The sequence below is a fragment of the Hemiscyllium ocellatum genome, chromosome 16, assembly GCF_020745735.1.
Source record: "Hemiscyllium ocellatum isolate sHemOce1 chromosome 16, sHemOce1.pat.X.cur, whole genome shotgun sequence".
Lineage (NCBI taxonomy): Eukaryota > Metazoa > Chordata > Chondrichthyes > Orectolobiformes > Hemiscylliidae > Hemiscyllium > Hemiscyllium ocellatum.
Window position 1 is genome coordinate 56,559,801 of NC_083416.1, and position 25,719 is coordinate 56,585,519.

Sequence of the window (25,719 nt, forward strand, 5' to 3'; positions counted from 1 at the left end):
TGCACTCTTAACTGTTCAATGCTTGCAAACATGATAAGCTGCCTTGTGTCAGTGTTAAGCGGCAAGACAAAAGTATAGTGATCATCTAAGTTCTGAATGACATGATAATGGTTAAAAGGCAAGGCAAGGATAATCTGAGGAACCAGGTGGGCATGAAGTCAGCATGCCCTAACAGTGCAAGCTAATAGCCAAGATGCACTCCTGCTCCAATCCACAAGTTGGAGCAGCTCCTATCCCTGCAAAAAGCAGTAGCATTTCAATGCAAGATGTCAATGTGCTCCAAAGGAGAGATTACAGGTACCCATTTCAATAATATGAGAGTTGAAGATCTGTCATGATGATCTGGTGATGTTGGTACATGACTAATACTAACCTCTTGAGACATGGAGGTTGGAGGGTGCAGGTGGTCAGTGCCCATGCAGTGTGCCCTGGTGAGTTGGGAACTGCTGGTTGAAAGAGATCAGGAACAAGTGGTAAGATGGAGCTGCCAGGTACCCATTTTGACTTTCATGTTGGGTAAATTGTCACATGTTACATGAGAGTAGGTAACAATGAGGATCAAGTGCACATAAAAATACCTCTCTCCATTAAGTGACATTTTCATCTTGCTGCTCAAACCTGAGGTGCAAAATTGGATTTTATTTTCTCAATGCCATGTATCTGATTTTTATGATCTTGTCATATTTTTCCCAACTGACTTTCTGTTGCTCATGTCATTCAGAGACTGAAAAAAAGTCAGCCCATAGGGATCTTTAAACAGTCTCCACAAGCCAAATAAAAGCAATAACACAAAGTAAACATTTGTTACCTGTAATTAGGTTTATGAAGGAGCTACATAAAGTGAGCTTACAGTACAAGGAAACAAGCATGCAACACAAGAACACAGACACCAAAGAACAGATGAATACTCACTATAAAAACCTGCAACTGTGATGCCGAATGTTTAGGAACAGAACAGACAAAAGGAAATGACATATACTCAATATCAATTATTGAAAATATATTCAAAATATTTACAGTAACCCAACTGTAAGAATTTCAATCATGTGAAACCATAACACCCTAAGAAATATATAATCATACATTTTAAGCTTAAAATTCATGGATCTTAAATAATCAACAAGATGAGTTATTTAGCTTTTGTTGAGAAATTCATTTCAAAATCTCAAAAATAAAAACAATTCTATTAGAACTATTGTTTAAATTCCCTTGCTCTATTGGGAACTTCTGTTTTTATAAACTGACATCCATAAAAAAGAACAAGGCAAACCGAATGTTACATGTAACGGCTGATCTTTTGGGGGATGAATAAGAGAACAGAATGTTTTGTTATATTTACCAAAGTTGAAGTATCAGATTTCTTTAATCAGTATTTTAAGTTTCACAAATGTAAAGACTCCTATTTGCATGCTGGTTTATCACCAGCATTGGACATTTCAATTCAACTTACAGCCAATGAGTACTTACAAGTGTAAACACGACTGTCATATAGGAAACAGAGCAACCAATTTGTGCAAAGTTACTTAGCACAATCAGCTAAGACCAGAGAATGATAATAACCAGAGAATCTGTTTTTGCTATACCAACATTTAGGTCTATATATCTCTTGGAACTAACATATGCTGCAACTGCTCTAAGGCTCCTTGCACAGTGATTAGCATATTGGCAGCACTGATGTTGGGTATCGGAATTCATATAAAGTAGGTGCAGGAGTAGGCCATTTGGCCCTTTTTGAGCTTGCACTAATGTGGTCATGGCTGATCATACAATTTCTGTATCCCACTCCTGCTTTCCCTCCATACCCCTTGATCCTTTTAGCCACAAGGGCCATATCCAGCTCCCTCTTGAAAATATCTAATGAACTGGCCTAAACAGCTTTCTGTGCTAGACACTTCCACGGGTTCACAACTCTGGGCGAAGAAATTCTCCCTCATCTGAGTCCTGAACGGCTTACTCCTTATTCTTATAGTGTGACCGCTAGTTCTGGACATCCCCAGCATCAGGAACATTTTTCCTGGATCTAACCTGTCTCGTCCCATCAGGATTTTATACATTTTAATGAGATTATCCCCCCTGTTGGAAGTTACTGGCAAGCATGGTTCTCAGAGATCTGGAACAAATTGCAATTTTAAAAAAAATTGAATTTTTTAAAATAATCTTATTGAAAATATTATTACAAGTTGTGAATGTTCCCTTTCCAAAATAGCCCTTAGCATTCAAAAATTAATTCTATGTCGAAAAGTAAAAAGCGCATAAAACTAATATTTCCAGTGTCCATCTGTATAACTTCACAGATCATCTCTTTAAAAGAATATCAATAATGCCTTAAGTTCAGTATTTTTTAAGAAGTGAAGAAACATATTCAAGATTTCCAATTCTCCAAATGCATGGATTTAAGCAAAAATTCATTTCTGAATGTCAGAGTCATACAGCATAGAATAAAACCCTTTGGTCCAACTCAAATGTGTCAACCAGACATCCCAACCTGACCTAGTCCCATTTGCCAGCATTTGCGCCATATCCCTCTAAACCCTTCCTATTCATATATCCCTCCAAATGCCTTACAAATGTTGTAATTTTACCTACCTCCACCACTTCCTCTGGCAACTCATTCCATACATGCACCATCCTCTGCATGGAAAAGTTACCCCTCAGGTCCTTTTTAAATCTTTCCTCAGTCCTCTTAAATCTATGCCCTCTAGTTCTGGACTCTCCCATGCCAGGAAAAAGTCTTTGGCCATTCACCACATCCATTCTCATGATTTTATAAACTTCCAAAAGGTTGTCCATCAACTTCTGATACCCCATTCAAGCCAGCCTCTTGTTTTAAGTCCAGTCCTTGTAAATCTTTTCTGCACCCACTCAGGTTTAATGACATCCTTCCCATAGAAGGACAACTAGACTTGCATGTAGTGCCCTCACTAAAAGTGCCCTCACCAGCATACTGTACAACTGCATAATGATATCCTAACTCCTTTACTCAATGTTCTGACCAATGAAGGCAAGCGTGCTAAATGTCTTCTTCACTACCTATTAACCAGAGACCATGTGAAATATTCTTTTTGTAAGCTTTGGGTCAGTTTTTTAAACATTTAATGGGAACACCTTCAAGTTTGATAGTAATAAAAAATGATATAATCTTGACCTAGAAGCAACACAATAAGATACATTAATACTTTCTTTAACATGCCAGCAGAATTTCTAACTGCTTTTAAGAATGTTTGAGACGAACATTAAGGCTTTGCATGAGTCGTAAAAGCATGATAATCTTCTTGGTAATAAGTAGCACTGGTGTATGAAATCTAGCAACCTTGGCCTGGAAGCAGTACAAATAGGAAGGAGGTAGTGACACAGGTCATGTGATCAGACCCTTAAAAGTTGCAAGAAAGAACTGAAGGTAGAATATGAACAGCAGACAGATTTAGACACAGAGAAAGGAGAGAGAGTCAGACAGAGGATTACACAGCTTTCTTGTGAGAAGTAATAGTAAATCTCCCTCAGGAAGAGGTCTTTTTTTTCTATTTGCATGAAAGGAAAAAGAGGATCTTTGAGGTAAGCTGGATTAAAATAAAAACTCCAAATTCTTGGAAACTGTGTAAATATCTTGGAGCCATTAAACAGCTGTGCATTTAACTGGAAGCTGTTAAACCAACTGGTGATTTGTTGAAAGGGAATTCTAGAGAACTACTCCATCAAGGCTACCATGTTGTGAGGAAGACAGGATTCACAGAAGAGTGCCTTGTTGATAGGAGTTGTATTGGTGTACTCCTGAGGATAAAAAGTATTGTCATACAGGACTTCTGAACAACCACTGAAAATAAGAACAGCATAATATGGAACTATGGAGCTATGAAGTTGTACAAGTTGTGGGGTGCGAGTGATGTTTCTGGCTACGTAAGATAGTTCTTTGTTGCATCCTATTTTTAAAGTGAAATTTAACATTTTATTCCAAGTATCATCTGCCTGTCAATTCATCCTTGATTTGTGTCGACTTTAATTTGTGTTGAAATAAAAGTTACAAAAATTTTAATTTTTCTCAGAAAATCCTACTTTGGGATCATTTCAGTAAGGTTTACATTTTTGTTTAAAGAAAGGTTTCTCCATTGGAATTCTAAAAAGTATTCTATAAATATAGCACATTATCACATGTAGAGTTAGCCCTCCAAAAACCCTTGGATGTTTAATACTTTGTTTTCCATGACCACATAGCAATAGCACATGCACTTAATTTTTACTGAAGTGCTGTGGTCTGTTCTGACCTTTTATTTTCCTTCTTTCCATATGAAAATTGTTGAAGGAAGTCTCAAAATCAATTACTATTTTTCATCATACTGAGCTCTGAAGGACATGCAAATCTAAAATATTATTTTGAATTTCATCTGTAGCTAAAGAAATATTTCCAGGCTTTGTTTTTACCTGTAGGATTCGTGAAATCAAGCAAACTAGTAGCAGGTTGCAACAGGTCAGGACTACTCGAGGAAAGCGTTCCAGTGAAAGGCATTACAGCAACACTGTGCCTAAACTGCCTTGTTCCAACGATGCTGTCATCCTGCGACTGGCTCACACCAGCATCACTATGGACAATTAAAGTAAAAAAAAAGCAATTCAGCAATTAAGGTAAATAACTTGAAGTTGTACTCAAGCATTAACAATGTTTGCATACTCAATTGGGGTAAGGCACCAGGGTTCACTATCCTAATTTCAAACTATGAAAAAAATCTATAAAATTTGTCTCAGGATTCAACAATCCATTATGTTTTGCATTCATAGTTTGCAATAAAGAATACTTGATAGCCACAGCCTCTGCTATACCCAAGACGTTGGGAGAAAATAACCAAGTGAGTTACTTTGAACTGCTCTTGGGCAAATTCTAGTTACTGGTTACAGGCTGACACTATCAGAGGCCCAGAGAACAGATAACCTGCTTGCCTCTCTTTTGGCTCCTGGAGAATGAAGAATGTTATCGGAAGTCTTGTTAAATATGGTAAAATACATCTCAAAAGGTTAAAGAACGAATGTAGAATGTGTTTTTAAGCAGCATATAATATCAACAATGCGTTTAAAACTGTAACTAAGTTGTATAAGTCATTAGTTGAACATAGTGTTCAAGATTTGCAACATGTATGGCTAATGTAGAAGATCATCTCAAAGCAGGATCCAAAATTATATGAAGTCAGTTGAATGGGGCTACTAAATTCTACACATCAAAATTGCATTTGGTTATTTATTTTTAACAGAGTTCCAAATGATGAATGAATGCCTGATAGCAGTTATTAAAGGAGTTCTAAATTATACCACGGCACAGGCTGCAAAAAGCTCTGCTACTGGGATACTCAAAATAGAAAATCCAACCAAAACTTCAGAAAAAAAATTCTAACCCTGCATGGAAATGGGAAAAAATGCAATTAGAAGCAATTAGTCCATTTAGTGATTTGTATGTAAAGCTTTAAATAAATTAAATATCTTACCAAAATAGTCCCCTGTATGGGTTATGCAATCACAGAAAGAAGACAACATTCAACATGAGATGGATTATATTAGAATATACAACAGACAAGGATAAACAGCTATTTGCACAATTGATTACATAAGCCAACAAACTTGACAGCGCTGCAAAATTCTTGATATAATAGAATCAATAACTGGAGGAGCAACACAAATGGGTTGAGATCAAAGGAATAGGGTTAAAAATTAAATATTCAGTTAGCAGTACAGAACTTAATTATGGCTGAAAAAGGCAATTTGTCAAAGCTTTTTGTCTATCACTCAAAAGATAATTCACAAGAACACAAGTTTGAGGAGAAAACCAACATACATGCAAATGAGAGGAGTGTGCTGCTTAGTTGACAAGTGTATTCTGATTAGTAGAGGCATTACCATGAAGCATGTGCTAGTTAATGATGATTGACAGTTAATTTCCAGGTTTTGTTTAAGGTTGTTTGGTTAAGACGATATTCAGAGAAGTGAACTGGCTGTCGCCTATTTTATTGAATTGAAAATATGCATAATGCACTGTGTATTCTTTCTGTCTAAAAGAACAAGCAAGTTACTGACTGTATCAAACCAGAACTATTTCCAAATGTCACAACTATATCCAGCATTAGATGAGACTCCACAACTGGATGACATTTAGTGAATATTTGAGTGTGAGAATTACACTGATAAATGATTTAAATGAGGTAGATTTACAGTGTGATGCATCTGCTTGTACTGGAAGCTACATATATTAATACACAAAATCCTATCTTTGTTTTTACTTGCTTGGAAAGGGATCTATAAAATGCTAACTGTGATAGGGTTAATGCTTAGGACATCAGACCCACCTTGAAAATGTCAAAGTAATTCTAGTTTTAGGATAATAACTATGCAAACTGACAGTTACCAGATGAAAACACATTTGTGATGTTGGTAATACAAGATAATATAATTGAAGTACTCTGAGAAATTTATTAGGTAAGGTGATTGGCCACAGTCCACAAAACATGTCTCTCCATTACAAAATGATAATTGGCTTGATGGGAACCAATTCTCAAGCATGAGGCAAGGTGAAGAGGAAAACATTTATGACCTAACATAGCCAGTACATTAATTAAACCCATATCACTGGCATAATCATGCATCACATTCTAGCCCATTTAGCCAACTAAGCTAATCTCAGAGTTATTAAATAGCAAGTAATGAGTGGAAGAAATAATCACAATGAACAACTGGATTGTAGGTTCAAGCTCTGAATATGGATGATTGCAGCCTCCCTTATATTGAATTGGTCGGAGAAAGAAGTCATCCCAGGTCCATTCTGATAGATAGCAGCATCAACTGCAGGTCACTCATTCACCTGCCTTCTAAAGAACAGGTGGCCTGGGAAGTTTAAGAACAAAGTACGAAGCAGGATTTAACACAAAAAAACAGCAGCCTTTTTCTGCCATGATGGAGTGGTAACAGAAGTTAAACTACAGGATTAACTGAACTGACGCAGGGAAAATTAAGGGAAATCCCTGGGAATCCTAATGCAAAATGATACAAATGAAACAAACAGTTTAGTGGCTTATATAAATGAGCACCTGTGCAAGTCTTCTACTCCCAGGTTTGTAGATTTAAAGTATTTTAATATTGTTTTTGCCATCTCATACACTTGAATGATGTGCCTTGCATTCATATAATGTGCTCATTCTAAGTACTTGAAGTACATTGGTAACATTTCAAGAACTTATCTTTGTTACATCAGCAACACTATAATTGAAACAGCATAGCCATTTTGCTTCCTGAGAATTTAAAATATTTTCTAATGAAGTTAATTTCCATAAAGTTATTAGTTTCCCTCAAAATCAACAATTCTATCATGAAGGTTGACATATGCCAAAACTTGGAGGACCCAGAACATCTAAATGAACCCCCCCGACCCATTTTAATTTTGTCAGATGTTCGAACTAGGATTATAAATTTATGATGCAAGGACATCTCATTTACTTAGAAGACACAGAAGTGCATTATGAAATGTTAGTGCACCAATATGTTGATTCATAAGACGACATTGTTTATTTAGAAAGCAAAGTGACAATGACACAATGATTAGCTAATTTTAAGGTTTCTTTTTTATTAGTTCATGGGATATAGGCCTTGCTGGTGAGGATTGCATTCACTGACTATTCTTAATTCCTCAAGGAGATGATAATGAGCTGCCCTCTTGAACTGAAGTCTTTGGGGTTTGAGTATACCCACAGTGCTGTTAGCAGCGGAGATTTATGATCTTGAGCAGTGCAGAAACGGCAATATAGTTCCAAGTTGCGGGTGGTGATATTTCTACGCACCTGATGTCCTTGTCCTTCTGAATGACAGATATTGCAGGTATGGATGGAGCTGTTGAAGAAGCCTTGTTGATGCAGTACATGGTACATACTGCTACCACCATTTGTTTATTGATCAAGTATCTCTTCAAGCAAACAAACCATAAGTACCACTGACTTCTCTTACTAAAGAACAGGCCAAATATCAAAATAAGCACAACCAACAAAGCAAGAAAAAATGTTATTCCTGCCAACAAACAAAACAAATCAATCTAATCTTATTAGTTCAGATTATTAAAACTCCCTGAAGCAACACTCCCTTCCTGGGGCCATAATATTTTGCACAATGAAAAGTTGACCTGTGAGTCATGCAGGCATAATAACAAAGGGAGCAAACTTGGCAAGGATGGGGTATCCTTTAAGAAATGGTTCAATTTTGACAATAAATATGAAGGAAAACATACAGACCTTAGTAGATCTAAAAGTGTGTTTGAGTGCAGTATCCTACCAGGAGAAAGCGAGGACTGCAAATGTTGGAGATCAGAGATGAAAAATGTGTCGCTGGAAAAGCGCAGCAGGTCAGGCAGCATCCAAGGAGGAGAATCGACATTTCGGGCATAAACCCTTCTTCAGGAATGAGGAGGGTGTTCTAAGCAGGCTAAGATAAAAGGGAGGGAGGAGAGACTTGGGGGAGGGGCTTTGGGAATGCGATAGGTGGAAGGAAGTTACGGTGAGGGTGATAGGCCGGAGAGGGGGTGGGGGCAGAGAGGTCGGGAAGAAGATTGCAGGTCAAGAAGGTGGGGCTGAGTCTGAGGGTTGGGACTGAGATAAGGTGGGGGGAGGGGAAATGAGGAAGCTGGAGAAATCTGTATTCATCTCTTGTGGTTGGAGGGTTCCTACGCGGAAGATGAAGCGCTCTTCCTCCAAGCATCATGTTGCCATGGTCTGGCGATGGAGGAGGCCAAGGACCTGCATGTCCTAGGCGGAGTCGGAGGGAGAGTTAAAGTGTTCAGCCACGGGCGGTTCAGTTGGTTGGTGCCAGTGTCCCAGAGGTGTTCTCTGAAATGTTCTGCACGTGGGCGGCCTGACGCCCCAGTGTAGAGGAGGCCACATCGGGTGCAGCGAATGCAGTAAATGATGTGTGGAGGTGCAGGTGAATTTGTGACGGATATGGAAGGATCCCTTGGGACCTTTGAGGGAAGTGAGACGGGAGGTGGGGGCGCAAGTTTTCCATTTGCAAATGGAATCCTACCATTTGGTAACCTGCAGAGCATGTAGGTACAGGATAGTCCAAGTAATTTTTCAACCGTGTATCTCGTCTCCAAGATACAGAAAGACCTTTCTGACAGACATTATTTCAATGGTAGCTATTCTTGCACTGAACAAATCTCTTCTTGCCGTGACTGTTTTCCCCTTTCGTTCATCAGACAGCTAAAATTTTCAGATGACACATTTGAGATTTCAGATTCTTTGCTCTCAAAGATTTTCTTTTTTGGTGGTGGGAGTCTGGAACTCGCTAACTGAATCAGACATTCTTGAAACATTTCTTTGCATGGCACACAGCCCAGAGGCAATGGCAAAGAGCTGGAAAATTAGATTAGTGCAGTCAGATCTTTGTTGACTGGCATAGACACAATGGGATGAATGGTCTGTTTACATAAAGTTCTTATCATGTAAGAGTAAAGTCAAATTGGTGAAACTGCCGTGAAACCTTTAAAGGGGATGTTTAACAAATTATCTGCAATTTAACATCTCAAAAGACAACACATTAAGTGCAATACAAATTGCAATAGTTAAATTATGAATTGTGGAGCTCCAATGAAAAATGCAGCTTCTTCATGCTGCATTTAGGAAAAAAAGCTAAACATGCAATATTATTTGTGATCATGCCATTTTGAAGCTGTTCCACAGCTCCCCCACCAACAATACCATACACAACCACTCTTTCAGTTTCCCTTTTCTATATATACTTAGTAAAACATTTTCTCACTTCAGACGGAAATCCATCAGGAAGTTATTAAACGCTTGTATATCAAGAAACTAGCAGACTGGGCTGTGCTCAAAAATTTCCACTATGATTAATACAATGTTAAAATTATGTGAACATAAAAATAAATTCATTGGAATGAGTAGAGGTTTATTTTTATCACAGTAGAACCAGGGTTTTTTGGCAAAATGGATGGTACCACTCAAGATGCAAAAGGTTAAGAACCGCTAATCTTTTGAACACTGGTTATTCATTCCATGTAAATGAGCAGAAAGCCAAGTCGAAAACTTAATCACTGTTTGTTTCCTATAATTGGTCATGTTTTGCCAGCCATTTTGCACATGATGCTTTATACTGTATCATACAGGAACTTTTATCTATTTCTAGAGCGATAATAGGGACAGGTTTTGCCTAAAACCAGTTTCTACAACATCATCATTAGATATAAAGATTTCCATCAATTCCCAAAGGGTCGTTTCTCTAAAATTTGAGTACAGCTGAGTTTGTTTCTTGAAAACCATCCAACATGTTTTCCTACGTTTTGGCCACCAGTAACATGACGAGAACTAGGCTGTAAATTTTATACCCAAATAAAAAGCAGTAGGCCACACAGCATCTCCAGCCTGCTTTAAAATTTAGCTGATCTGCTTGCCCAATATTCATGCCTGCTGCTGACAACCTTTAATTTTCTTATTTATCAAGAATTTAACTCTGCATTGAAAATATTCAAGAGGACGGGTTGGACTGAAGGGTGTGCTTCCATGCTGTACATCTCTATGACTCTCATTCCTCTACCTTTTCAAAAAGTGAGTTCCAAAACTCATGACCCTCAAAGAAGATATTCTCTTCACCCGTGTCTTAAATGGGTGACCCCATATTTTGAAACAGTGGTGCCTATTTTTACTGTCTCCCATAATCCAAAACATCCTTTCCACATCTAGCCCTGTCAAGACCATCTGGATCTTGCATATTTCACTCAAGTCGCCTCTTGTTGTTCTAAACATTATCCCATCCTGTCCAAATTTCCTCATCAGCAATCTACCAATTCCAGACAATAGCTGAGAAAATCTTCTTTGAATTACTTCTAATACATTTCTGCTCTTCCTTTAAGACCACTAATAATGTACACAGTAATCCTAATGTCAATTCATCAATACCCTGTATAACTGAAGCTAACTGACCTATTTTTCTAATCAACTCCCCTTACAATTAATATTAACATTCAATTAGCTTTTCTAATTATTTGCTGTACCTACATACTGAATTTTTGCAGTTTAAACATTAGAACACCCTTGTATCTCTGCACCTCAGAACTCAGTAATTTCTCATCATTTAAATATGACTTTTTATTTTTCCTGTGAAAAATGGACAATTTCATGTTTGCCCATAAAATACACCATTTTTCAGATCTTTGCCCACTCCTTTAACCAATTTATATCCCTTGGTTCTCTCCTTATGTTCTCTTCACAACTTACATTCTTACCTATTGCAAATTTAGCATCAATACATGCAGTATTTTCATCCAAGTAATTTATATAAAAAGGTGAGGTCAGAGCACAGATCAATGATGGTACACCATTGTTACATGTTGCCAAACAGAAAAAGGCTCATTTTTGGCAACTTTATGTCTCCTGGTAGCTGACCAACCTCCCATTCATACCAACAGGTTATCCTCTACATAATAGGTTTTGATTTTCTGTGATAACATTTTATGTGACACTTTATCAAATGTTGACTGAAAATCTAAGTACAGTATATCTAACAGTTCTCCTTTAAATAACTTGGTTAAAAATAATTGCCCTTTCACAAAACTACTTTGACTTGCTCAATTATCTTGAACATTAAGTGTCCTGCTTAAATGTCATTCATAATATCTTCTTACAAGTTCTTATGACATATATTCAACTAATTAGCCAGTAGTTTCCTGCTTTTTGTATCTCTCTCTTTTTGAGAAATGTAGCTACAATTGCTACTTTGCAATCTAATGGGATTGACTCTGAAACTGGGGAGTTTTAGAAAATTAAAACTAATGCATAAACTGTCTCACTAGCCATTTCTTTCAAGACCATAAAATGAAGTCGATCAGGATCCAAGGACATGCTGGCTTACAGTGTCAACAATTTGCACAGTACCTTACCTCTTTCCCACTGATTTACTTTGTTAAATTAATTCATTCATAGGATGTGGGTGTCAGTGGTTGGTCAGCATTTATGGCAAATCCTTAGTTGCCCTTCAGAAGGTGATGGCGAGCTGCCTTCTTAAACAGCTGCAATCCATTTACCGTAGGTTGATTCACAATGCCATTAGGGAGGTAGTTATAGGATTTTGACGAGCAACACAGAAGGAACAGCAACATATTTCAAAGTCAGAATGTGAGTGGCTCGAAGTAGAACTTGCAGTTGGTGGTAATTCCCATGTAACTGCTGCCCTTGTCCTTCTAGATGGAAGTGTTATGGGCTTGGAAAGCTGTCTAAGGAGCCTTGATGAATTTTTGCAGTATATCTTGTAGATTGAGTGAATGGCAGTGGTGGAGGATGTGATTGTTTGTCAAAGTGGGGTGAATGGAGAGAATTCCATCACATCCTTAACTTGTGATTGTAGATGGCAGATAGACTTTAAAGTGGCAGGTGGTAAGTTACTCACTAACCTAGCTGTTGGCCTGCCTTTGTCGCCATGGTATTTATATGGCTAACTCAGTTCAGTTTATGGTCAATGATAAAATTAAACTTGTAGATGTGAGCAGGCAGATGTGAAAAAAAAATTTTGAACTTAATGTCTCAAGTAATAACGTACAAAAAAAAATCTCCTGGAAGCAAAGTTTAAATTTAACAAAAATCTCAAATGGCTGCTTGGGTAATGCTCTGGCACATTTGTTTAAATGTGATATTTGCTGAATAATATATTAATGATAAATTGTTTCATGCAATAGTCTCACAGGTACCCCAAATATCGCGCGCGTGTGTGTGTCTTTGTTCATCATTCTTGGCCTCTTCACATTATATACCATAAGGTGGGAAAAGAATTGGGATAACAACCTGATCCCACTGTACTTATATTATGAAGCTGATACACAACTATTAGTATTCAGCTTGACTTTTGTGCTGTACTGCATCTCCCTCTTTTACAGGGAAATCCCTTGGTATATACTTGGCACCTTCCCTTCAAATTTTTACTGAGCATCATGAAAACAAGAAAAGGCAATGTTTTTACAGATAACTTTCATGATATTCTTTCAACCAAAAAGCCAAGTTTGGAATTTCCAGAAGGCATTGAATCAGATTCTACATCGAGTCATAAGATGTACAGCATGAAAACAGGTCCTTCGGTCCAACCCGTCCATGCCAACCAAATGTCACAACCTAATCTAGTCCCACCTGCCACCACACGGCCCATATCAGGAGCTCATATTGTACGGAGTAATATAGCAGCCTGGATATAGCAGGTTGGTTTTCTGCCAGCCAACCAACGTATACCTAAATCGGTCTATTTTTCAGATTAGCAGGTTGTGAAGAGTGGTGCCAAAGGGTCTGTGCTAGGTTCTCAATATTTTAATTTTTTTTTTACCAATGACTTAGATGGGATTTGCATGATGGCTAAATCTGGAGACAATATTAAGATTGATAGAAACTTGTGTTACAAAGGTGACATAACCTGTCTATGTTGATCTGTTATCCTTGTTAAGTGAGTGGGTGAAAATCTGACAGATGGAGAATTATGCAGGAACACGAAGTTGTTTACTTTGATAGCATGACTGACTGGAACACCAAGGTGCACAGGGAGCTAGGGTTACTCGTGTACCAGTCAAAAAAAAAATCAGCATGCAGATATGGCAAGTATTTATGAAGGCTAATGGAACATTGTCCTATATTTCATAGGAAACAGAAATGAAAAATAAGATTCAGTTATACAGGGTCCTGTGTCCAGCTTTGGTCTCATTATTTAAGTAACAATGTAAATACATCAAAGGCAGTTCATAGAACATAGAACAGTACAGCACAGAACAGGCCCTTCAGCCCACGATGTTGTGCCAACCATTGATCCTCATGTAAGGTAAACCTAATGTACGAACTCTCAAATTTCTGTGACCATATGCATGTCCAGCAGTCTCTTAAATATCCCCAATGACCTCGCTTCCACAACTGCTGCTGGCAACGCATTCCATGGTCTCACAACTCTCTGCGTAAAGAACCCGCCTCTGGCATCCCTTCAACACTTTCCGCCAAACAGCTTAAAACTATGACCCCTCGTGTTAACAATTTCTGCCCTGGGAAATCGTTTCTGGCTATCAACTCCATCTATGCCTCTTATTACCTTGTACACCTCAATTAGGTCCCCTCTCTTCCTTCATTTTTCCAATGAAAAAAGTCCGAGCTCAGCCAACCTCTCTTCATAAGATAAGCCCTCCATTCCAGTCAGCATCCTGGTAAACATCCTCTGAACCCTCTCCAAAGCATCCACATCTTTCCTATAATAGGGCGATCAGAATTGGACACAGCATTCCAAGTATGGTCTAACCAAAGTTTTATAGAGCTCACGGCTCTTAAACTCAATCCCCCTGTTAATGAAAGCCAAAACACCATATGCTTTCTTAACAACCTTGTCCACCTGGGTGGCAATTTTAAGGGATCTATGTACCTGCACACCAAGATCCCGCTGTTCCTCCACACTGCCAAGAATCCTGTCTTTAATCCTGTACTCAACTTTCAAGTTTGACCTTCCACAATGCATCACCCTGCATTTATCCAGGTTGAACTCCATCTGCCACTTCTGCATCCTGTCAATGTCACGCTGCAGCCTACAACAGTCCTCTGTATTATCAACGACACCTCCAACCTTTGTGTCGTCTGCAAACGTGCTAATCCATCCTTCAATCTCCTCATCCAAGTCATTAATAAAAATTACAAAGAGTAGAGGCCCAAGAACAGAGCCCTGTGGAACACCACTTACCACTGACTTCCAGGCAGAACATTTTCCTTCTACTACCACTGTCTGTCTGTCTTTCGACCAGCAAATTCTATATCCAGACAGCTAAATTTCCATGTAGCCCATTCCTTCTGACCTTCTGAACGAGCCTACCATGGGGAACCTTATCAAATGCCTTACTGAAGTCCATATACACAACTTCCACCACTCGACCCTCATCAACTTGTCTAGTAACATCCTCAAAGAACTCAATAAGATTCGTGAGGCATGACCTGCCCCTCATTAAGCTGTGCTGACTGCATTTAATCAAGCCATACTCTTCCAGATGGTCATAAATCCTATCCCTCAGAATCCTTTCTAACACCTTGCAGACGACAGACATGAGACTGACTGGTCTGTAATTGCCGGGGATTTCCCTTTTTCCTTTCTTGAAGAGAGGAATTACATTTACCTCCCTCCAGTCCTCTGGCACGACTCCAGTGGAGAGCGGGGATGCAAAGATCTTCGCAAGTGGCGAAACAATCACATTTCTTGCTTCCCAAAGCAGCCGAGAACAAATCTGGTCTGGCCCTGGCGACTTGTCAACCTTAATGTTTGTCAAAATTTTCAACACATCAGCTTCCTCAATCTCTATCTGTCCCAGCATGTTTACCTGCTCCTCAATGGTTTCATTCACTACAAGGTCCTTTTCTTTAGTAAAGACAGAAGCAAAAAACTCATTTAGGGCTTCCCCTATCTCCTTAGACTCTATACACAAGTTCCCTATGCTATTCCTGATCGTCCCTAGTCTTTCTTTGATCATTCGCTTATTCCTCAAGTGTAAAATGCCTTTGGATTCTCCCTAATCCTTCCTGCCAAGATTTTTTCGTGCCCCCTCCTGGCTCTCCTCATACCATTTTTGAGCTCTTTCCTCACCTGCCTGTAATCCTCTAGAGCTGAGCAAGACCCTTGCTTCCACCACCTAACGTAAGCTGCCTTCTTTCTTTTGACGAGAAGCTCCTCCGCTCTCGTCATCCAAGGTTCCTTTATCTTACCCCTTCTTGCCGGTCTCAGAGGAACACATTTGTGCATCACTCGCAACAACTGTTCCTTAAACAGTCTCCATATGTCTATAGCGCCCTTTCCATGGAACAATTGCTCCCAGTCCATGCTTCCCAATGCACTTCTGATAGTATCATAGTTTCCTTTTCCCCAATTAAATATCCTCCCATTGTGCCTGCTTCTCTCCTTCTCCATAGCTACGTAGAATGTGATGCAGTTGTGGTCACTACCCCCAAAATGCTCTCCCACCGCAAGATCTGACACCTGCCCCGGCTCATTGCTGAGCACCAAATCCAAAATGGCCTCTCTCCCCGTCGGCCTGTCAACATACTGAATTAGAAAACCCTCCTGAACGCACCTTACAAAAACAGCTCCTTCCAAACCATCTGCTCGAAGGAGGTTCCAATCAATATTGGGAAAGTTAAAGTCACCCGTTACAATTACCCTACTACATTCACACTTTTCCAAAATCTGCCGACCTATGCTTTTTTCAATCTCTCTGCTGTTATTGGAGGGGCCTGTAGTAAACCCCTAATGAGGTGGCTGCTCCCTTAATGTTCCTAATTTCCACCCATACTGACTCAATAGGCAGACTCTCCTCGACAATGGTAACTTCTACAGCTGTGATACCCTCTCTGATTAGCAGTGCTACACCCCCTCTTTTTTTGTCTCCCCTCCCTATTCTTTTTAAATGTTCTAAAGCCTGAAACTCCACCAACCATTCCTGCCCCTGAGAAACCCACGTCTCTGTTATGGCCACAACATCATAGCACCAGGTACTGACCCATGCTCGAAGCTCATCACTTTTATTCCTGATACTCCTTGCATGAAAGCAAACACACTTTAACTGATCCCTTGGTTCTTTCCCAGGAAGTTCCTTCCCACTGGCTGCGCTACCTCTTGCTATTGCCTCATCTCCATCAACTCTCACCTCCGGTATATATCTCAGGTTCTCATCCCCCTGCCATAATAGCTTAATCCTCTTGAACAACTCGAGCAAACCTTCCAACCAGGACATTGCAATGATTTTCTAGATTGATACCTAGAATGAATGGCTTGGCCAATAAGGAAATATTATGCTAGGCTTAGATGCTTTAGAAAGGCTAAGCTTATTGTCACAGGAGTTTAAAAGAGCAAGGGAAGATTTGACTGAAATGTTTAAAAAATCCTGATTGTGGACTGAACCACAAGTGGAAATGTTTTTTCACATTTACCTTATCAAGACCAACCAGGTGGCAACTGTTTTCGAAATTAAGGGCAGCTTTTTTTGGACAGAGATGAAAGGAATTTTGTTTTTAATCTGGTGGGTAGTATGATTTTGGAATTACTGGCCTCAGAAGGTGGTGGAGGCATGGTCATTGAATATTTTTAAGAATGTAGGAAGAGAGATTCATGTTAGACAAGGAAATCAAAGGTTAGCTGGGAATCTAGGTAGGCTGGAATATGGAATGTGGCACACAAACACATAAGCCAGGATCTTATTGAATGATGGAGCAGATTTGAAGAGCTCAATGGTCATAATTCAGATCTTCATTTATTTGTAAGTTTAGCATTCAAAGTATTCAATAATCATCAAACATTTAATTTCTTTGGTTGGACAGTGTCTTTCAATGATTCTCATGCTGATACTTGCTCAGCATCACCTTCATAATATAAATACAGTGGAATCAATTAGATAGTCTTGATTCCATTATTTGTCCTGTATGTATTTCAAATCATGGAGATTAACAATTAGAATTGGTTGTAACTGGGTATTTTCAGAAAGATAGTCAGCCATTAATGAAAAATTCATTATAAATTCATCTGATTCAAACATTCGACCTACCTGAATGGTTTCGGTGGCAAGATGCTGAAACGTGTCTTGTCAAGTATTTTCCGAATTTTGTTGCGACCACCTGATACTGTGTTGGCTTTCATCTTCTTGTTACTTTTCTCAGAAGGAAACATTTGCTCCACATCTCTGTGCAAATCTGGATGCGAGTAACGATTCCCCTTTTTTTCTGCAATTTTAGGAATGTGAGGAGCCCCATTTTTTTTCTCCTGAATTAGTCTATGTAACAACTCCTTAAAAACTGCAGAGAGGAGAACAATCAATAATTGCTAACAGCAGAAATAAATTTCCACAGTCAAATAATTCGACTTGGGTTTTGAACTGGGCAACTTCTTCTTCCCAAATATCAATTTTTGGCAACTCCTGTCTTCAGTTACTACCCGTTTGTTGATCCTCACCCACCATACACCCACTTTTAGCACAATATAACTAGTGTAGATGAAAGATTAAACAAGCTACAATAATCACTGTTCCTGATCAAGTCACAATTTTCTTTAAACTTTTGAGTCTATATGAAATCACCCCTTTGCCAAGAGTTCAACTGCTTCTCCTCAGCAGATCAGAGATTAGGAAAAGAACACAGTGAACATGCACTCAATGCTATGTGACATCACACATTTGTACATAAAGTTGCTCCCTCATAAAATTAAGATGAATGTTTGAAATGCCATTGCTGAGTTCAAAAGCTTTTTGTTCAAACAAGTTTCTTAAAGAAGGAGGTAAATTCCCAAATTTCCATTGAATGTAATAATTTGGCAGTATTTGATTCTAACATAATCAATCCAGATTATGATACTTGTGTCTGTTTGTAAAGGACCTCATTATTTTTTCCTTCTGGACAAAAAATTGGAAAACGGAAGCTGGACAGTGCTATATAGCAAGTAGGAATGTTTTTCTATTCGGAGGTTAAGTGGGATTGGGTGGTATATATTTAGCTGCACAAGGTTATGTTACTTTTCAAGGTAGTGGGTGGATACTTAAGGAAATAGAGTGGTACCAGGAATCTTTGAGTTAAGCGAAAATTGCTTAATGACTCCCCTAGGACTAGTTCAGTTTCAGTTTCTTACAGACCTGTCAGGGTATGACGCTTTCAGAGGGCAGCCAATCTGTGGAATTCTTTACCACAGTGGCCTGTCGAGGTTGGGTCATTAAGTATATTCAGAGCTGAAATGGACAGATTTTTAATCAGTAAGTGATCCAAGAGTTATTGGGAAAGTGCAAAAACAGAAATGGAAAATTATCGGATCAGCTATAATCTCACTGAATGGCAGAGATGATTCAATTGGCAGAATAACTTTTGCTCTTAAATTTTATGCCCTTATATAGCTCCTTAGACCTGTAAAGCTGACAAAGAACTCCCAGCAAGTGCTGATCCTGTCAATCAGCATCAACACACTAATACAGAACTTTAAGTGCTAGAAGTTGATGTTTTCTCCTGTGCACTTAAGTTCTAATAAATATTAGATGGCATGAATGAGTAGGATAGAGTGGGGGAAGAGGAGTGGAACTAAATTGGCATTGGGGTATGAAAGGATACGGGGATGGATGGTGAGTATTTGATAGCCTGCATGGGGCATGATGAGTTATGGGGTTTGGGGTTGGAAGCATTTTTAAAATTTTAATTGTTAGATAAGTCACTACCGTTCAAAGCAAGCTTTTCATTCAGCATGCCTCTGCTCTTCTTGAGTCGCCTGGCCCACCTTCCAGTTCAGCTCCTCACCCCACTAACTCTGAAAATAGTGAGCGCGGGAGGACAACTTTAAAGTGAGATTCGCAGAGCCATAGATTCTCCCATCTTTGCACATCTGACATGGGAACAAAGATCAACATTCAAACACTTTGTGGGTAGGTATCAAGGTCTTTGAAGTTACTCTAAGTAGAATGGCTTCTAACAAATTACATAGGCTTTAGATCCATTCTTAACGCAGTTCAGGAGTGCAACATACGGTGAGTGCTGAGCAGATGATTTTTTTCATCAAACATTTACCTGTAATTTGAAAACAAAGGAAGGGACTAATAGGAATTAACGAATGGGAAACAGGAAAGGTAGAGATCATTTGTTTGGTAGCAGTTTGAGCAGGTTCTGGTTGTTAATTTCCCCTTATCCTTACTGAGGTGATGGCGATGAAAACTTTGCTTAAACATCGGTCTTTTTGTCACTACAAAATCTCTGAACACGACAATTTTATAGAATAAACGAAGAAGAAAGAACTTTGCTTCATCTTACATGTTTCAGATCCTTCAGTCATTCCAACATCCTTCACAGCAAAAAGTACCTGTGAAGTGTTTTTTACTGTTGGGTTAGTAAATAGAATGCCCCATTAGCACAAAGTTCCTCAAAAAGAAATTAAATAAACAATTTGCATGTTTGTTGGAGAAAAGGAAAATATTGACCATAACATCAAAGAAACTTTGAATAGTACCTAGCTACCCATTTTTTTTTTCTATTCACCTTGATTGTGCAGACTGGGTCTCAGTTTATCATTCAAAATACACTAGCATTCACTCATTATTAAACTCAAGCACCTTTTGGGATTTCACACTCAAGACTTTATCATGTAGCTTGAGAACACAACCTTCTGACTCTGAACTGAAAGTGCTAACAGTGCTCAGAACAAAACCTTGCAATGTGAACATACTGCCAAAGTAGTACATTTGAAATGTAACCCTTTGGGACATCCTGAGGACATAAAAAGGTACCATATTCAATAAGATTTGTAGTCGTATGCATGAAGAAAAACACTAACTCAATAACTCTCAAGTTACATATAATATCACTAATGGTATTAATTAATTTGATTATATTGAAAGTTCATACGCACTCACCAAAAATGTTGGTCTTCACAGTGATAGACAAATGTGTATTATTTCTCAAAATATCTTGAGCTTTTGTGAACTGGATATTCTCAAAGTTCTGTCCATTTACTTCCATAATCTGAAATAGATTTGTCACTTGTTTTAAAACTTTTATTGATATTAAGAAAGACAGAATCAACACACACTTCCCCCTTTGCTTGCATTTTGTTAGCTGCATCCTCAATAGGCAATCATGCCAATGACCAATTATCTATCATAGAGTTAAATATTTCTTCTTTTGTGTATTAAGCAAATGGCTGAATATTAAACATTGCCTTAACGTAGCAGAACCTCTATCTCTCTCACCACAGGCATCCCCTCATTAATCCCTCCTCCAAACTGTATTTTCAACAGAATTTTCCACATAGAAACCTGAAGAATGCTGCAGATTTTATGTCTTGCTAGACCTAGTTAATGGAGGTTAATTATAGAATTAATACAACCCATCTTGTCCAAGATCAGCTAGTTCTGCATGGGTGATTCATCTTTTGATCCTTGTGGTTTTCCAGTTCATATTGACTCAGCTAAAATCTAGATAGATTTGCTCCAAGTAGAGGTGAAGTGTCTCATCCAAGATAGGACTTAGGTACTGTCATAGTAATGTATAATAAGGTGCCATGTCTAAACTGACTATTCAAACAGAATACAAAAGGTTGTTAGGGTGTAAGTTCAAGGTGACAGTTAAATTTTCTGTATTACCTTACCTTGCTTCATACTTATTGTCACATTGTTCATAGAAGTATTTGCAGTTAAATTTTAAGGGAATATGAAATACACATAATTCTTATTTTTGAAACTGAACAAAGGGAAGATTTAAATACAAGTGACCATGCCCAGTATAAATAAGGTTGTATATGTATGGTTAGATAGTCTAGTTAAAAAACAATTTGTATTTACATAGTGTTTTCTGGATGTCTCCAAGTGCTTTGCAACTAAAGAACATTTTAAAGAACTTGTTAGAATTCAAAAAATACAGCATCTATTTTGTACATAGCAAATTTCCACGACAGAAATGCAATAATGACCAGAAAATGTGCTTTTGATGCGATATTGACTGAAGGACCAATGTCTAGATTAGAGTGGTGCTGGAAAAGCACAGCAGGTCAGGCAGCATCTGGGGAGCAGGAAAACCCAAAAGCCCTTGATCAGGAAGGAAGGATCCCTAGAACAGTAGGGATAATCTCCTGGCTCTTCCTCCAAATAGTACCCTAAGACCTTTTACATCTACCTGAGAAGACAGATGGGACTCTGCTTTAATGTCTCATTCAAAAGAGAACATCTCCTACAGACCTCACTGAGTCTCATTTTAATATTCGAGCGGGACTTGAATCCAGAACCTTGTTACTCAGAGGTGAGAGCAATGTCAACTTATTAACTGCTTACACACTCAAAATTTCATACAATATCTGTTTATTCTTAATACAATTGACAAAAATACACATTTAATTTTAATGAATTTACAAAAATTAAAACAAATACATTTATAAAGGCCCAAGTTTCAAAGATTTCAATTGTTTCAAATGATTGTACTTTCAAATTCAGTAGTTTTTACCTGGTCGCCTCGCTTAATACCAGCCTCAGCAGCTTTACTGCCTGCCTCCACACTTTCCACAAAAATACCAAATCCTCTCTCACTGCCACCAAGCAAAGTGAAGTACAATGGGGACTCTCTTGAAGGCTTTAGCAAAGTTATCTGCCTCCATTTGGCTTTAGCAGCACATGCAATATTCAATAACCTGAGATGTCCTTTCATTTTCTGTAGATTAAAAAGAATATGTATTGAATAGTAAGTTTACAGTAAAGGTAGAAAACAATGAGTAATTGACAGTTATTGTAGGTTGCTACTCTAATCGAAGTATTCAAATGGAATACTTATGACAGAACAAATGACTTATAATCCACCCAAAACTCAAAATTGAAGTATTGAAAAATCAACCAGTTATGTAACTAGCTTTAATTTATTTCATTGTATTTCAGTTTTAACTGTTGTTAAGCTTATTAGCAACTATTACAAAGGCACTACTTGTTCAAAACTTGCTGCACAAGTCTATTAAAACAAGAATAATCTTTATTCAGGCAATAATATATGATTAAGCAATATATGAGGCATTTGATGCATCAGTGTAGTATATGTTCTGGCATGAAGCAGAGATAGGCACAAAAGCATTGATTAATCTAACTTTGCAATCTATTGTTGCTATTAGATCTCATTCATTTAAACAAAAAAGTCAACAAGTGTACTTGATGATATTTAATGCTATTAACCAGACCAATAGAACAAAAGAATGGACTTTGGTGAAAATTAACAAAGTAAATAGAATGGTGTTTGGGGAAACAGTTAATGGGCAGGGATGGGATTGGTAATGAAGTCTTACATTATGTCATTGATCTGATCAGAACTATATTAACGGCATTCTATGACAAGTACTTAGAAAAAACAATAGTCATCTAAGAATAATTACTACTGGGGTTCAATGACATGATAAATTACAAAGGTGAAGCTTGAGCCATTTATTGCTCACTGATGCCACATGAATAGCATAATTAAAGTGCCAACAAAATAGGGAATGATGACAATAGGGAAAAAAAATCTTATTGTTTGTAGGCAATGAATATGCTTATTTGGAACTTTGAATCGGTTCTATAACCACAGATTTTTCCAAAATGATGCAAGTTTATACGATTTACTATAAACTCTATAATCCCTCCCCAAAACTATATTCAGGTGTGTTCATGTTCTACCAATGAATGCATTTTCTATTTTCCTCTTCCTCATACTAGTGATGCATTTAACTTGCTGTGCTTAACTTGATGTGATATTTGCTATTTTTAATCATCCTAGAGCTTACTTCTGTACTTTGTTTTCATCATGCCAAAATGTTTACTGATGTGCCAGTAGTACTCCTGTATTAATTCAATTCCTATACTTACTGCAGTTTCCAACTTATTTTCAAATTCCTCTAGAAAATTGGTCATGGCAGGATCCCCTTCAAAATCATTGAAGTGATTATTCACCCACAAGAGCACAACTCGCGTGACCTAAAACATAATTATTTGGAATTCAGAAAACCTATATAGATATATACACACACACTTACATAAAATAAACAGGTTATAAGGCATGCTCAGGAGTTTGAAATAAACTTAATTACATACTTTCATTACTGCAGATAGCTGCTGTAAATTATTGTCACGACATACAGTCACACAAAATGGCAGTTCATCCAAGTACACAAAAAAGTCTTCAAAATCTATTTTTATACTTCCACTTTATTCACTAGAAACTAACTTAATCTTGACACTAACCTTGTCCCGAAGGCTATCAATCTTAAACCACTCCAGTAATTTCTCTCCAACTTCCATGGGGCTTGACAGAAATGTTCTACATGTTAATAAGAAATCCTCTATGTATGTGGGATCCACAATGGAATGTTCTTCAACTAGATGTCTAATGAGTCTGTCTGGTGTTCCCTGGAAAAGTAAAGGAATGTCATTGAAGTCAGTCGAGTTATCTTGCTGACCTTTCTGATTTTCTCCTTCTCTGCAATTCTCAGGGAAGTGAGGATGACACTCAACAGAGAAAATAGATCAATCAATACATTCTACCTACAGACTGTTACAATTAAATATGTGGCCCAAAGAGTGGATGCATCACATCGAGTATGTAAGGAAGATGTCAAGTTTTAGGATTATAAACGAACATGACTGTTGCTTAATTTTTAAACTAATGAAGCACTGTACAAACATCAGCAAATCAAACATGTTTTTATGTAAATGCTGAAAATGCTTTCACAAAATTGTACATTCGTATGCATCTCAGTGTATGTTAAAAAGCTGCTAGGTTTCAGTATTATGAATTAGCATGACTAAAGGTCAACTTCTAACTAATGGAACACTATATAGGTATCATGCAAATTAAATCTTTATTTTTTTACATAAAACCAAGTCTACTAATGTTTTGTCTTTCTCTCAGTGAGAGCACTCTTATCAAAGGTAAAAGGTCAGATTCAAACCCAAGTCCAGATGTTTCAACAGACAATACAAGATGATGCTTCAGTATAGTACAGAGGGACTGCTTTATTGTTACAGGTGTCATCTTTTAGCAGAGGCAATAAAGTAACTACTCAAGATGCACAGAAAAGATCCTTGGTACAATATGAATTTGTAGAGCTGACAAGTTCTCTTGGTGTCCTCAGCCATCTGTACTATTCACTGCATCTAGCTACATGCTGATAAGCTGACACATTGTCTATTACAATCATGATTATATTTCAAATGCACTTAATTGACCGTGGAGTTCCTTATAATAACTTGAGTTTTGAAAGGGCACTTTACAAGCTCAAGATCTCCCTTCTGTGAGAAGAGAACAAACAGCTGAGCTGGAAGTTAATGCAATGCAAGGTGCGTACCAATGTTTGGCTGTTGAATACGCACTAAAAGCAAAGTATTGCAGGACAGCACACTGATGCAGCTTTTTACAATCACAATCTGTTGATAGATCTGTTACATGATTCTCAAAAATAAATATATTGTGAAATGAAAAGCAAGAAAGGAAGTGACAGAAGAAAAATATCTGAGGGAGTTTAAGTCATTCTAAGACCAGTTTTAAGTTAATTTGCCTAAATTGCATGAAATTGTGTTATTTTAGGTAGAAACAACATTTTAGATTCAGTACATGACCAGAGGACATCTTGGAATGAATCTTTGTATTTCTGTGGATCAGCATAATTTTCATATTTTAGCTAGTTCTAGAAACAATACAGAGATGTATGTGCTTATAACCAGATAATGTATTGAAATAAAAGGTAGATAAAGTTGCCATACTCTTACCAGAAAGAGGGAATGCTCTCTTATGAGAGAGAGATAGCTGGTGGTAGCTTAAGCAAAGGGCTACCATACCTCAGGTGAGGTGAGAGACTGAGAAGGACAATCCTTCATGGTAACCATAGCCATTGCAGGAATTGAACCCGCACTGTTGGCATCATTATGCATCACAAACAAGCCATCTAGCCAACTCAGCTAAACTGACCCTCTATAGGGTATGCTGATGAAAACAGATACATTGAAAGCAATATACCTATTTGGCAAGCTGAAGAATCAACACTACTGCTGACACTGAAGCTTTAAGACTTCAGCGTTAAAGGCAGCTGAATTAATACATTTTAAAAATAACAATTACTGCAATGAAAGGCAAATAGCTTATTTGTGATACATGGCCATAGTAACAAGAGATAGGGACTACTGAGAGAGACTTGGATCTATCAGCTTATATAAACAATTGGATGTCCACCAGAATG

The 25,719-nt window shown here is 37.9% G+C and overlaps 1 protein-coding gene across 7 annotated transcripts in view; it reads right to left on the reverse strand.

Moving 5' to 3' along the window:
* LOC132823438 (rap guanine nucleotide exchange factor 6-like) overlaps positions 1-25,719 on the reverse strand; it is a 397,644-nt gene that overhangs the window by 77,587 nt on the left and 294,338 nt on the right. For all 7 annotated transcript variants that reach the window (XM_060837290.1, XM_060837289.1, XM_060837288.1 and 4 more), the window contains 6 exons: positions 23,729-23,893; positions 23,354-23,461; positions 21,975-22,178; positions 20,393-20,501; positions 17,561-17,807; positions 4,417-4,574 (listed from right to left, as the gene is read on the reverse strand). In XM_060837290.1, the coding sequence (XP_060693273.1) occupies positions 4,417-4,574; positions 17,561-17,807; positions 20,393-20,501; positions 21,975-22,178; positions 23,354-23,461; positions 23,729-23,893 (991 nt within the window). The remainder of the gene's footprint in view (positions 1-4,416; positions 4,575-17,560; positions 17,808-20,392; positions 20,502-21,974; positions 22,179-23,353; positions 23,462-23,728; positions 23,894-25,719) is intronic.